This window comes from Artemia franciscana, chromosome 3, assembly GCF_032884065.1.
Source record: "Artemia franciscana chromosome 3, ASM3288406v1, whole genome shotgun sequence".
NCBI lineage: Eukaryota > Metazoa > Arthropoda > Branchiopoda > Anostraca > Artemiidae > Artemia > Artemia franciscana.
This window is the reverse complement of record NC_088865.1, coordinates 24,882,480-24,898,229: the sequence shown is the minus strand read 5'-3', so window position 1 is coordinate 24,898,229 and position 15,750 is coordinate 24,882,480. Positions and strand designations below refer to the sequence as shown.

Here is a 15,750-nt window from a genome sequence, read left to right as displayed (position 1 = left end):
AGAAGAGCTAAGAGCCAAGAGATCATATTGTATGAGCTCTAACAAAATTCTATGAATCAATAGATTGATTTAAAAAGGAAAATAAGAGGCTTAATGCCAGTCAAGATTTAAAATAAGAGCTCTGAGTCACAAAGTCCTTCTAAATATCAAAATTCATTAAGATCCGATCACCCACTCGTAAGTTATAAATCCCTAATTTTTTCTAATTTTTTCCTCTCCCTTTTGCCCCCCAGATGGTCGAATCTGGGAAAACGACTTTATCAAGTCAAATTGTGCAGCTCCCTGACACACCTACCAATTTTCATCACCCTAGCACGTCCAGAAGCACCAAACTTGCCAAATCACTGAACCCCTCCCCCCAGCTCCCCCAAAGAGAGCGAATCCAGTACGATTCTGTCAATCACGTATCAAGGACATTTGTTTATTCTATCCACCAAGCTTCATCCCAATTCCTCCACTCCAAGTGTTTTTCCAAGATTTCCCCCTCAAACTCCCCCCAATGTCAAAAGATCTGGTCGGGATTTGAAATAAGAGCTCTGAGACATGAATTCCTTCTAAAAATCAAATTTCATTATGATCCGATCATCTATTCGTAAGATAAAAATACCCCAATTTTCATGTTTTCCAAGAATTCTGGTTTCCCCCTCCAACTCCCCCAAATGTCACAGGATCTGGTCAGAATTTAAAATTACAACTTTAAAGCACAAGATCCTTCTAAATATCAAATTTCATTAACATCTGGTCACCCTTTCGTAAGTTACAAATACCTCAATTTTCAAAATTACCCCCCCCCCCCCCCAATTCCACCAAAGAGAGCAGATCCGATCCAGTTATGTCAGTCACGTAATCTTAGACAGGTTTCTATTCTTCCCATCCAGTTTCATCCTGATCTCACTGCTTTAAGTATTTTCTAAGATTTCTGGTCCCCTCAACTGCCCCCCCCACCAATTACGCTTGATCCAGTTGAGATTTAAAATAAGATATCTGAGTCACGAGGTCCTTCTAAATATGAAGTTTCAAGAAGATCCGATCACTCCTTCGTAAGTTAAAAATACGTCATTTTTTCTTATTCCCACCATCCCAATTGAGTGGATCCGTTTCAATTATGTAAATCATGTATGCAAGACTTCTGCTTTTTTTCCAACCATGTTTCATCCCAATCCCTCCAATCTAAGCGTTTTCCATCATTTTAGGTTTCCCCACTCCAAACTTCCCCCAATGTCACCAGATCCGGTCAGGCTTTAAAATAAGAGCTTTGAGACACAATATCCTTCTAAATATCAAATTTCATGGAGATCCAATCACCCATTCGTAAGTTAAAAATACCTCAAATTTCATTAAGATCCTATCACCCACTCATAAGTTAAAAATACTTCATTTGTTCTATTTTTTCTGAATTAACCGGCCCCCCACTCTCCCCCCCCAGATGGTGAAATCGGGAAAACGACTATTTCTAATTGAATCTGGTCCAGTCCCTGATACGCTTGCCAAATTTCATTTTCCTAGCTTACCTGGAAGTGCCTAAAGTAGCAAAACCGGGACTTTAGGTTTCCCCCCTCCAACCCCCCCCCCCCCAATGTCATCAGATCCGGTTGGGATTTAAAATAAGATCTCTGAGACACAATACCATTCCAAACATCAAATTTCATTAAGATCCAATCACCCACTCATAAGTTAAAAATACTTCATTTTTTCTATTTATTGCAAATTAACCGGCCCCCACTCCCCCCCAGATGGTCAAATCGGGAAAACGACTATTTCTAATTTAATCTGGTCCGGTCTCTGATACGCTTGCCAAATTTCATTGTCCTAGCTTACTTGGAAGTGCCTAAAGTAGCAAAACCAGGACCAACAGACCGACAGACCAACAGAATTGGCAATTGCTATATGTCACTTGGTTAATACCAAGTGCCATAAAAAAAATATGCCAGATTTGCCTCTCATTTAGTCTATCTGTCTTGATTTTTTAGTAAATGTTTAGTTTCATCACAAGCTATCATTGCAAGCACTTAGAAATGCTAATATTAGAAATGCATTCATTTCTGGTTGACTGTCCACCTCTATGGGGCAAACAAAAATATGTAAAGTGGGCTGGGTTTTGAAGCCAAGGGAAATGTTGGGGTTGTACAATATGAATGAAATTATATTTGAAATACTATTTCCAGTCATCACTGATTATAGGATAATTAAAACTTATACATCCATTAATGCTAATTATCCACATTCACTTTTGAACAAAACAAACCTCCAATTTTACTTACAGGTAACATTACCTATACAGTTAAGCATTTTAGTCCATTAGCCCTGCAGGTAGTGGGGTGAGTTCTCTATTCTGATTGGTTGAATTGTTGCTTGATGTCTATACTGTGCTTTTTGCTGATTGGTTAAGCCTTATTTTTAATGGAAAGGATGTTTCATCATTCAGCCCTATTTTTGCCAGAAATTGTAGTTGGTGAAAGACAAGAATGCTTCACTAACCAATCAACTGTTGGAATTGAAGGAGCAAAGTGGAATAAAGATAAAAAATGAGCAAAGAGATAATGCAATTATCAGTTGCTGAGTGTTCAGACTGCTCATTTGGGTGCCCTGATGAATGACAAGAAAAAATGTTATACTTTTTTTTCAAGAGCATGGAGTGCAAGCAACTTAGGTATTCTGCAATCAATGTGGTTCTGAGCAATTTCCAGACAAACAATTCACACAGTTTCAATCTCAAAAAGTAGTGAAATTTATTGACAAAAAAAGAAGAAAACAACAGTTCAAAAACTGGGTCAAAAGTTTTAATAAATAAAAAATGTTTTTTTAGATAAATAAGTAAAGGAACATTTTGCAAGGGATTGCATTTGTCTGTCTCACAATTGCTGGTATTCTGCTATCTTTGATGCATGGGATCAGGTCCAAAACAAGATTACATCTGGTCAACTATTTACCTTTCCTCAACAATGACTGTTGACTGGTCTAGCTTTTGTTGCAAGGTAAGTCTTGTCAAAAGTATGTCCTGACCCATAGGAGGGCCAGGGAAAGTGGTTGAGATAGATGAAGTGAAAATTCAAAAACACAAATATAACAGAGGGAGACTCATTGAAGGACAATGGGTTTTCAGTGGTATAGAGCATGCTTCTGGTTTGGCCTTCATTGTCCCTGTTAGGGATAGAACTGCACATACTCTGTTAGCTGTGCCAGATAGGTATGTGCAGCCAGGAACAATGATTACTTCTGACAGCTGGAAAGCCTATGGTGCATTAAAGCATCAAGGCTTCCAGCACCAAACAGTAAATCATAGCAAGAACTTTGTGTACCCTGACACAGGTGCTTATATGCAATACATAGAGCAATGTCAGCCAAGGAATCATAAGATATGGTAAAAAGACCAAGCACATGGCTGGCTATCTTGCAGGATTCTTCTTTAGGCAGCACTATCTCAAGCACATGGATAGACATCATCACTTCCTTGACACCTGCAGTAAAGTTTACCTGCCACCAAAGTATGGCTTAGCCTTTGACCCCAGCCTGGACAATCAACAGTATGAACCCAAGCTCAGTTACAAGAAAACCACTAGCTCCAGAACAACACCAAACAGGTTTTTTCAAAGCCACAAATCACTAAAAAGCTCCTTTCTCTCTATTCTACATCTTGTTTACAGGTAACATTATCTATAGAATGAAGCAAATTAGTCCATGAGCCCTGTGGGCAGTGGGGCAAGATCTTTATTCTAATTGGTTGAATTATTAGTTGATATTTATTACCTACTTTTTATTTACTTTTTAAGGCTTCAGGCCAAACAATTATCAAATAAATATAGAATACAGACCTTGCCTAGTTGCCTGCAGGGCTCATAGACTAATTTGCTTAGCTCTATAGGTAATGTTACCTGTAAGCCAAATTGGACATTGCACTGTCTATCTTTTTACATAAACTAACCATTTCCAGATTTAAGACTAGCATCTATTCTCCATTTGAGTTTTTCTTTGCCACTGGTAAGAAATTGTGAAATGATGCAACCATGTTGAAAAAACCAGTTTCACATATTTTAATCATGAACAAGTAAAGCAAATGCATCATTAACCAAACAACTGTTGGAACTGAAGGAACAAAGTGGAATAAACTTGAAAAGTGTATAATCTCCATTGCATTGGAAGGAATTTCTTTGAATCAACAGAGCATAAACATGATATTTAACAAATTGCTATGATTCACCAGTTCACTGGCTAGTATAAAGTCAAAAGTGAAAGTGGATAATAGGCATTAATGGATGTGCAAGATTTTTATTTATCTTTTGACTTGTTACTAGCCTATACAGAAATTGTCAGTGATGACTACAATAGTATTTCAAAAATAATTTCATTCATATTGTACAACCTCAACATTTCTCTTTGGCATTTTTAGTTTGCTGAAGGGGGATTTTAAAAAGCTAAGAAATGGATTTAAGAAAGCTGAAAAATGGATGTGCTTCTAGAATTAGCACTTCAACTGCTCTGGGATAGTTTCCAGTTTAGAAAGCTTGTAAGCCATGGCTTGATGGCAACCTGATTTTTATTCAACAAATTTACAAATTCAGTAGGAAAATTGGACAAACCTAATGATGAAACAATCCACTTTCTAGATGATGTGAAAAAGATTTATGGTGATTTAACTGTTAAAGTGGTAATTAGCCCTCCAAATAGGCCTACTGAGTATAGGCTTATTACTGGAAGACAATGGCTGATTGACTAGGCTAGTTAATTGTTACATTAGAAAAAAGAAAAGAGACAGATGCCTTTCTTTACCATGTTCTCATTAAGAGTTTCACATTCCATTTCTGAGTCGCTGCTTTCTTCAGAAGTTTCATTGTTTTTACTGTTGCTTTGAGCTTTCTGCTTTTTCCTAGATGTGAGACCCATAATGATTCTTCTCTGTCTTCTGCAAACGCACTCTCAAACAGGGTTACTGTCAATAACAGTTCCTATAGTCATATAATAGCCCAAATTTACCAGCCACACAGCTATTTTGGTGCTACAGTCAAAAGAATTTTTGGCAGTTATTGCGACTTTCGCCGCAACAGCCACAAGATTCGTTAGCATGTCAAGATTTTCTTTTATGCTAATTTAATTTCTTTTGATGTAAAAAAGTAAATCATGTATCCTGAGTCATTTGGAGCACTAAATGAGAAAATACGTGCACATCTCGTATTTAAGTACATTTTGATTATTGCCATGCACAAAAAAAGTATTAAAACATATATTTTAATTTGAGAAATACCATATAAAAATATTTCATGTATTTATTATTATTTTTAACATAAAAAATTTAGCAAACCGTAAGAAAACTTAGCGAATTTTGGACTTGTCAGATTTTGTGAACATTTACCCAAATGGCGATATATACAGATGACGTGTGTAGAGCGACAGAGTAGGAAAATTTCAAAAAAAGACGTTGGTTGAAGCGTACTTATTTGTTACAAAAGAAGCATATGATAACCCAACTTTACGTTCAATGTGAGCAATTAGTAGTTATAGTGCAGCGAGAACATTCGTTTTATGGGAAAATGGGACGGAACACTGAAAGAAAGAAAAGCAGCCCTGATTTGCCATTTTGATCAAAACATGTCTGAACAAGCTTGAGAGCTGTCTTAAGGCCTTCGAAAGGATTTTTTCGAAAGGGGGGGGGGCATTAAAAAACTTGAAGACACGTCAAAAACACGACATTTTGTTATATTTTTACAAATTCGACAATATTTTTAGGGGGGCCACTTATCAATCCCTTTCTTTGGATACGCCTTCGAGCTATCCTTATAATTTTTTTTTCTTCTGAGCAAAAACCTATATAAACAATAGAAGAGCCTCAGACAGACATTTGCTTTTTTCTGTTCTGAACAATATTGAATTTTTTTCATTATTGCTTATCGTCTTTGATAATCTCCTTCTGCTGGTATTTTTTTTAAAGAAAATCAGTCCATATAATCGTTTTCCGTTAATTTTTTCATTTTCTGACAGTGTGAAGTTATAAATGTATTTCGAAAGTCAGAAATGTATTTCGATTAGTTCAACATCCAACTCAACATATCCTGCAAGCTTCAACGTAATATTTAACTAAATACGATCTTTTAAAGGATACATATAAAAATCATCGTCTTCCTTGACTTAGTGCCAATTCATTTTAAATTAACACCATGCTAAAGGAAACATTTAAGATCTAAAAAGAATTAGATAGAAAAATCATAAGCTGAAAGAAATTCTGTGTTCACCATTTCCCACTTAAAATCAATAATGATTACGATTTTTTTTTCTATTTTTAGTTGCAACTTATTTCATAGCTTTAATCGTGTATTCCATTCCCGATGTCTAAATCTTCTTTCCTTATAATTCGATTATATTTATTTTCCATTTCATTTCGCTTAAAACTACCTCTACTTATTAGCAAATAATTTTAATAAACACATTTCTCAATCTAAAATAATTTAAACATTAATACATAATTTAGTTTCAATGATCTCCATGACTGCTTTTCTTTCAAAAACTATAACACAGTAAATGTTACATAGATTAGCAGGTACATGATCTAACAAAAGTTTCATTTCTATATCAGCAGTTGATCCATTTCGTTTAATATTCTATTCATGCTTTGAAACGTCAAAAAAATAAAGGACATACCGTTTTAAAATCATTGTAACTTACTTTTGCTCCACTATTAACATTTTATGTTTATATCCTAACTGTAAAAACCGTTGATAAACGTTAGAATAATCTCCATTAGCATTACTGAAATCCCAATTAGGATCTTTTTGTTGATATTTATATCCATTTACTCTCACTTCAATCCTATCAGTGCTCATACGGTCAAATACCATATGATTATGCGTATAACTGTTATCTTTTTCACATTTCTGTAACACAAAAAAAAAATTTTAGTTGTAGTATAGCGTTCACTGACTAGCTTATATGTTAATCATTTTTCCGTTTTATTATCACTTTTATGGGTATTATACGCTTCCCACTTCAATTCAAGTGAGCTGCCCTTTCCTAATCCAGCTTTTAATTGTTCCGCCTTCTTTTTTAATCCGATTTCTAATTGAGTCACTATGGGTAAACTGGGATGTAATATCAGTAACATCCATGATAAATGCATTGCATGTTTTTTTAAATTATGCGCTACAGGTTTTATAATCATATCAGAAAAATCGTTTCTTTAAATATAAATTGATATATAACGTCTCTAAAAACACGATTAATATCTTGACCAAATCCAAATAATCCCGAAAATGGTAAATACATACTAACCACGTTATTTTCTTTTGTTTTATTAAATCTTTGAAATAAATCACTATGAAAACGTTATTTCGTTTTGTTATAATGGTTCCATCACCTACTGAAACAGGTGTAAAAGTGTTTTCAAACTCATTTTTTGCTTTAAAGGAATCAACAGATTGGGTTTTATCTTCATATCAAAACATATTAGCTGATGCACCGACTATAGCTATCAGAAAATTCTAATAAATTTTTAACAGTGTTCGTTATACTTACATATTCAATACTCTCAGTACATTTTCCATTCATAATATATTAAGCATTTCCAAAAAAATTAAATCCATTATTTGTTAAAGTAGCTTCATCATTATTTCGCATATTGATTCCATCCAATCGTGTGATTCGTACTTTTGCATAAAGGTAACTATTACTTGCAAGAATTCAAGATCCCACATTTTTTATAAGGAAACTATAATTTAATTTTTAAGTTTCATTCTAAATATTGTTTTCTCTAGCTTCTGTATATTCATATTTGGTTGTAGAATTACCAGTAATAGTCTTTTCAAATATTTCCCAATATGGAGCAACAACTTGATTCACTGTTATTCATATATAGAATGTTCTTTTTTAAATAAACTTTAAAAGATTTTCAAACAGTGGAAGCTGATCTTCAATTGTAACTGAGGTTGTTAACGAGTGTATCACCAGGGATGTACTTTAATTCCCTTCCCTAAAATCATTGCATCAAATAAGCCTTTCCTTTGTCCATCAAGATGTTTGTTGAAATATCTCTCATTATTTGAAACTATATCTTTTAGGGATTTCACATCATTTAACTCTCTTTGATTTTAATCTGTCCAATATTTTCCATATTCAGTCGCTCTATTTTTAAATAGTTCCAGTCGAGGTTTAATTGTTATATATGAAACGAGCTTCATCTCTTATATTTTTTATGGACGTCTTGAATAATTGAGAATTGGCGATATTTTTAAAGAAACTACCAATCCCGCTACCATTCGGTTTGTATACAATACATGTTTCTTACTGATCAACATTTATTATAGATATATTTTATTAAATAATTTTATTAAATTTTTCCATTCCAAAACACATTAAATATTTTCTCCATTCAGATCAATTAATCTACCTATTGACCAGTTATAGTAATTTTTAGCGTGTTGATATATTCGTTCCGATTGGTTGGAAGACATTGCCTTTCTATAGGAATTTCACAGAATAGCGTTCTAGGTTCATTTTTGGAGCAAAACTCCATATAACCTCAGAAGTTGTATTCCAATTCACAGCTGAAGTATCCACTAATTAGCAGTGAAAATGTATTTTATCAACATTTCTTGTAATATTAGGAACTTTAGTCCTTCATTATATTTACTACTTATTTCAGCTTCATTTTCAAATCCTATAATAAAACATAAATCATTATATTTTGAAGCAACTACCTCCACTCCTTCTCCCTCTAGAGGGCCCTGACCTTCGATAACCTTTAAAAATATGTGTATTATAAAATTGAAATCTTGCGAAATAGATCTTCTGCTTGAATTAAGTACAACAAAATTGTTTTCAGCTTCACAACTTTGCTCAATCCCAATTTATAAGGTTTTAAAAATATGCAAACACATTTCCTAAATAAAAAAAAAAAAAACATTGCTATGGCTCAGAATATTGCATACCGCCAAAGAGTATTTAGTTAAATTTAGGTTTATCAAGGGAATCTGTCCGTATTACTACAAAAGCCAACTGGGAGGTGAAAATCATCATTTCGTAATAACAAGGAGGAGAAATTTAAAATCAAAACTTCTTTAGGCTGTCGAAATGATATTTCAGGATTGTGCTTTCACAACGGGGCTGAAAAGCAAACTACTCAATCCTTTTTATGAAAATTTGTTTTCGAGTCTTTCTAAGACACTGAGGTGAAGAAATTGATATCATTATTTTTTTGGCTGTCTGTTTAAGTTTTATGGGTTTGTTTTTTGCAAAGCAGGGTGATTTTTTCAACTATGTTGTTTTTATTGGATTTCTATAATAGAAAGTAAATATATGAGAATTGCAAAAATCATTAATTTAAGTTTTGGATTTTGGTGAGGAAATGGTGACCACTTTACTGCTTATTTTCATCTAATTAAAGCTCTGCATTATATGACATATCACCTCCTCTGTTCATCCTAAACCATTAAAATAAAGGTCAAACTTTTCAGGACTTCAATAAAAGTTCGTATAACTATATACTTAAAACTAAGTATAGTAGTCGAAATACTCCTTCCAAGGTCGGAGTAATCATTTAAGAAAAACACATTTTCAAAAAATTGTTTATAAAAGTAGGCAAATAATTATGTTTTTATTTTTGTTTATCTAGCAGGTATAGATGGGTCTCTGAATTCTCATTTCGAATCTGAAGGATGGCATCGATTTTTTTTTCAAATATTTACCAATAAAATGTTAATAAAAAGTGAAAATTCATACAACTTGATTTAACCACGGAAATGGAATGCAACTACAATTTAACTTCAGAGTTTCTCACCTTCTCAATACCAACCAATCACAAAATAAAGTTATGTTCTTGCTTAAGAGTTGCATATATTTGTCCATAAAATTGTCTAAACTGCTAAATATACCGATGAGGATTTTTATACTTGCTTTGATACATTCCATCCAATCATATTTCCACGATTAATTGTATATAAATCAAAATTTTCACAGGACAATTCTTTTACTTAATGCTAAACCGGGGTCAAATTTCAAATTTTATATTTGTGCTTAACAGACGTATTGAGACTTAAACGTTTGAGTTGAATATATGAAAATATAAAGATTAAAAAAAAACACCTGAAATCCACCACAGCTTGAAATCCTGAGAATTTAAATAACCGATCTATACATATCAAATGCAAAAATGAAAAACACATAATAATTTGTTTTTTAAGGAGTATTTCGACTCATATACTTAGTTTGAAAAAGATAACTACATGCATCTTCATTAGAGTTCATGTTTTTCTGACGATTTTGGTTTTTATTCAAATATTTTCGGATGAAAAAAAAAACACTTAAATCTACCACAGCTTGAAACCCTGAGAATTTAAATCACCTATCTATACCTATCAAATGCAAAGATGACAAACACATAATAATTTGTTTTTTAAAGAGTATTTCGACTCATATACTTAGTTTGAAGAAAATAACTACATGCATCTTCGTTAGAGTTCATGTTTTTCTGACGATTTTGGTTTTTAAACAAATATTTTTGGATGTATAGAAGAGGAAATAGTAACGAAGAGCTCTAAACTGACATAACTCTAGACTGACAGGACTAGCCATTACAAACATTCACCTAAATATTGATGTAGACATCGACCTTGAAATAAATGGATATGGTGGGAGTGGAAATTGAGAAATAGACTTTCAAACAGTTCGTGGTAACGAACTGTAGTAAGGAGTGACCCGGCTCAATAGTAACCAAAACTCTATAAAACGGAATTTTGATACCAATAGTTACATCAAAAGAATTGCATTTTAATGCTGATTCTAAATATATAAGTTTCATCAAGTTTAGACTTACCCATCAAAAGTTACGAGCCTGAGGAAATCTGCCCTATTTTAGCAAATAGGGTGAAACACCCCCTAAAAGTCATAGAATCTTAATGAAAATCACATCATCAGATTCAGCGTATCAAAGAACCCTATTGTACAAGTTCCAAGATCCTATCTAGAAAAATGTGGAATTTTGTATTTTTTGCAAGAAGACAAATCACGGATGCTTGTTTATTTGTTTGTTTTTTTTTCTTTTTTCTTTTTCCCAGGGGTGATCGTATCGACCCAGTGGTCCTAGGATTTTGCAAGAGGGCTCATTCGAATGGAAATGAAAAGTTCTAGTGCCCTTTGTAAGTGACCAAAAAAATCGGAGGGCACCTAGGCCCCCTCCCACCCTCATTTTTCCCAAAGTAGTCGGATCAAAATTCTGAGATAGCCATTCTATTCAACATAGTCGAAAAACCTTATAACTATGTCTTTGGGGACGACTTACTCCCCCACAGTCCCCGTGGGAGGGGATGCAAGCTGCAAATTTTGACCAGTGTTTACGTATATTAATGGTTATTGGGAAATGTAAAGATGTTTTCAGGGGGGTTTTTTGGTTGGGAGGGGGGGTTGAGAAGAGGGGGCTATGTGGGGGAAATTTTCCATGGAGGAATTTGTCATGGGGGAAGAAGATTTCCATAAAGGGGGCGCAGCATTTTCTAGCATTATTTAGAAAAACAATGAGAAAATAAATATGAAAAAGTTTTTTTCAACTGGAAGTATGGAGTAGCATTAAAACTTAAAACGAACAGAAAAAATTACGCATATAAGGGGTTCATCTCCTCCTAATACCTCACTCTTTACGTTAAAGGATTCTTAGCAATTTTAACTATTTATTGTACGGCCTTTGTGATTCAGGGGACAAAATTTAAGCTTTAATGCAAAGAGTTATTGACGAGGTATTGACGAGTGGGCGAACCTTCTCATATGCGTAATAAAAACATACGTACATAGAAGTTTGTTACGTAAGCTAATTCGTTAGTTACGTATATCTTTTACTAATGAAAACGTTCGTAAAAACTAAAAGTTCTAGTTGCCTTTTTAAGTACCCAAAAATTGGAGAGCAACTGGGCTTCCTTCCCCTCCTTTTTTTGCAAAATCATTCGATCAAAACTATGGGAAAGCCATTTAGCCAAATAAACAAATATGCAAATTTTGCTTTAATTATTCATCTGCGGAGAGCCGAAATCAAAACATGGATTAACTAAAAAACGTTCAGAAATTAAATAAAAAACAAGTTTTTTTTAACTGAAAGTAAGGAGCGACATTAAAACTTAAAACAAACAGAAATTACCCCGTATATGAAAGGGGCTGCTCCTTCTTCAACGCCCTGCTCTTTACGCTAAAGTTTTTACTGTTTTCAAAAAGTAGAGTTGAGAGAAAGAGTCAAACTTTAGCGTAAAGAGCAGGGCGTTGAAGAAGGAGCAGCCCCTTTCATAAACGGGGTAATTTCTGTTCGTTTTAAGTTTTAATGTCGCTCCTTACTTTCAGTTAAAAAAAACTTGTTTTTTTTATTTAATTTCTTATAAAAGTGTGAGTTCCGTAATTTAAGCAAAGTATATCGAACTTTTAAACATGGAAAGATATGCAACGTTGGTATGAAAAGTAGAATTTTGATTAGTAAATTTTTGAGATTTCGTTGAAGTATTAAAACACTATTTTTAAAAAGAAACAGTCATTAGTTAATGTTTTATTGCCTGTATATAAAACCCTCGTTTTAAATGTTTTTTTTTGCATTCCCATCTGTTACATTATAAAAAAATCAATTTTTATTGTTACATTCCTAAAAAAACTAGTTTTTAATGTGTAATATATCTTTTGCGAATATACAAGTTGTATCTTTATCCTCATTTCCTACCCTTCATTACTACCATAGTTAATAAGCGATGCCACAAAGTTAGGCGACATGCTAAATGATTTGACCTATACAAATTTTCACAAAGAATGCGTGACTCCAAAGGATGGTCACTTTCAAGATCACTTTTTTTTACAATAAAAAGACTAACTCACTCGCTATAGTGGTCAGAAGTTTAAAGGTAAAAAATTATGCCGAAAATATTAAATATCATTTTTTTTACAGAGGGTGAACAGCTTTTTATTTTTTGTTATGGTGAGATGGTTTTTATAACTTACTGTTTTTGTATTAATACTTTTATATCATTTCAATTTCAACATATTTATTAGAACTTTAACCCTCACCAGGTTTTGGATTAGATTACAACCATTTCCACTACCTACTTACGACGCATAGTTGTCGAGGTTCCCTTTAAATTGCAGACATTTCTTTGTTTTTAAATTTATCCGAGCAACCTATTATGCGAGCAACCGTAAAGAAAATCCTGGATCCTCCCCTGCTCAATAGTAACCGAAGCTCTAAAAAACAACATACATATCAAAAGGATTGGCTTATTATGCTGGTACCAAATATATAAGATACTTTACGTCCAGCGTTCAAAGACTACTGTTCAAAGACTACGAGCCTGAAAAAGTTTGCTTGATTTTTTAAAAAAGGGGAAGACACATCGTAAATATCTCAAAAAGCCTTGCCGAAAATAACACCATCAGATTCAGCGTATAAGAGAACGCAGCTGTATAGGGTTAAAGCTCCTATCTGCAAAAATGCGGACTTTCCCAGAAGATGTATTTTTCCATGAGAATTTGCCCTTCCGTGCCCTTTCTCCTCTGAATCGTTTGATCGAAATTTAAAGATACTATAGCCTTTTGTTCAGTATAGTTGAGAGACCCAATAACTTTGCCCTACGAGTTAATTTGACCTCCCACAACCCCCATGGAAAGGTATTGAAAATATATAATTTGCCCATTGTTTACGAATAGAATCTGCTATTTGGAAGTATGCATTCTTTTTTTGGGTAAAAAATTGAATTCTTTGCTGGAAGATTTTCAGCAGGGAGAACTTTCCATTGGGAAGCTTATTTCCGGGGGATATAATTTTGAGGGGAAATTTTACACTAGGGCGATTGGCCAGAACTCGTAAACAAAATTCTTTTTATTTATTTTAAGTTTTTCTTTGTGAACCCAATCTTACGCGTGGACATGTTAGGAGTGATTGCCCAGGATAAATTTTTAATGGTATTGAACTGTCTAGACGATTTTTCTGGGAAGAGGAATAATTTTTCCGTGGAGTTGGAGCTGGATTTCCTGGAATTTAAAAAAAAACCATTTGAAATTAAATTAAAGGTTTTTTCCGTCTGAAAGTACGCCTAAGAAGAAACATTAAAATGAACAAAAATATGATATATATGAAGGGGATTGCCGGCTCTTTCTTTACGTTTAAGTTTAAATTTAGTTCCGATTCTCTAAGAACGACTCCCGAAACATCATTGTAGTTTAGATAGAACAATGAGAAGCTTAAGTACTAAAAAACTTCAGCGTGAATAGTCGGCTGCTTAGAAAGGTAATCCCTTTAGTATGTTATCGTTTCTATTCGTTTTAATTTTTGCTGTTGCTCCTTGCTTTCAGATGATTTGTTTTCTATTAAACTTCTGGTGTAAGTTCAGGTTTGTTTGCCGAATCATTAATTTGGAGAAATCATTAATTTGGAGAAATCATTGCACTTGTTATTGCTCTGTATTAGTCCGCGAAGCCACACCGAAAGTCGGCGGCCACCGCCGAAAATAGTTCAACGGGCCGCCACCGAAAACATGTTGGCGTGCCGCTGAGAGGTTCGGCGGCGGCGGTCCGCCGATGAATAACTGTCACCGATTTTTATTTAGTCCTATATAGCTTATACAAGTGAGTACAGCTGTAACTACGGACGTTCTATTGTCTTTGCCATCTGTGGGTGATTTTCGGCGATTTTACGCTGAAATTAGCGATTAGTCACTGCCAAACGTTCGAAGTTAGCTCCACATCGCGTGAACAAGCTCATTTTTATACGTGATAATTACAAGGTAGTCAAAACTTTCAAAGGAATAATTTATTATATACATTCAGTGTTAAAGGGTATTTGGTATTCGAACACTAATTCCAAACTCTCAATCTTATGAATAGTCCTACACTTATATTTTCTAGTCTACCGTTTGCTGAGTTAAGCGTAAATCTCACGATCTAGAAACCTCCACTAGTTTTTGCAAAGTCATGTCGTAAGGCGAATATTGTAGATCTAAGTAGCCTATATATAACCACTGCCTAAACACTCGGACAAGATATTATATAACTAGGTAACGATGAAATATTTCATCGTTATATTGATAATTATCAATGTTGTGAAAAACGCTATGAATTTTTATAAAGACAGTATTGAAAATTCCAAAGAAAATTAAAAAAGTTACTGAAAATGCCTTAAAAATGGCGAAAACGCCGAAAAATAGGTGGCGGGCCGCCAATAGTTTTTCGGCGGCGCGCCACCAAAATTTTTAAGGCGCGCCGGTGACGCACCACCGCCGACATAACTTCTCTCCGCCGCCGCCGAATTTCGATACGGCACGGCTTTGGGGACTACTCTGTTGGCGATTATTGCCTTTCTATGCTTTATTTTTGTCGTCTTTCTGAAAATAAATGACATAAAATTCTCGTTTTCGGGCCAAGAGAATAAAGCATCAAAGATAATATTGAACCTAAAGCAATAATGTTTCAGATTGTCGTTTAGCCTATTTTTTTTTTTAATTTGAAAAGAGGTTTGAGGTTTTGTCTCTAATATCAGCAATAATCGTTTTTGCTATGGGTTCCAATCCCGTACTCTGGCTCTAAAACCTACTCTGTTAAGAGCTTGATTTACTACGCGGAACCAAGCCCTACTTGAGCCTGAAACTGAAGCTATAACCAATTTTGGCTCCCAAGTTTTTTGCAACGAAATTTCATTTTGAACGTGCGCGCGAAAAACCTCCGAATGTTGAAGACTTATCCCCGAAAACGCCCCGAGCTTTTAAAACTTGATCGCAAATTTTAGATTCGAGAGTGAAGCCCTGCATCCAGTTC

At 34.2% G+C, this 15,750-nt stretch overlaps 1 protein-coding gene across 1 annotated transcript in view; it reads right to left on the bottom strand.

Moving 5' to 3' along the window:
• Nucleotides 1-4,930, bottom strand: part of LOC136025069 (protein BCCIP homolog) — a 41,780-nt gene extending 36,850 nt beyond the window's left edge. The window contains exon 1 of the mRNA XM_065700764.1: nucleotides 4,768-4,930. Coding sequence (XP_065556836.1) covers nucleotides 4,768-4,881 — 114 coding nt within the window. The 5' untranslated portion in view covers nucleotides 4,882-4,930. The remainder of the gene's footprint in view (nucleotides 1-4,767) is intronic.
• Nucleotides 4,931-15,750: the final 10,820 nt, after the last annotated feature.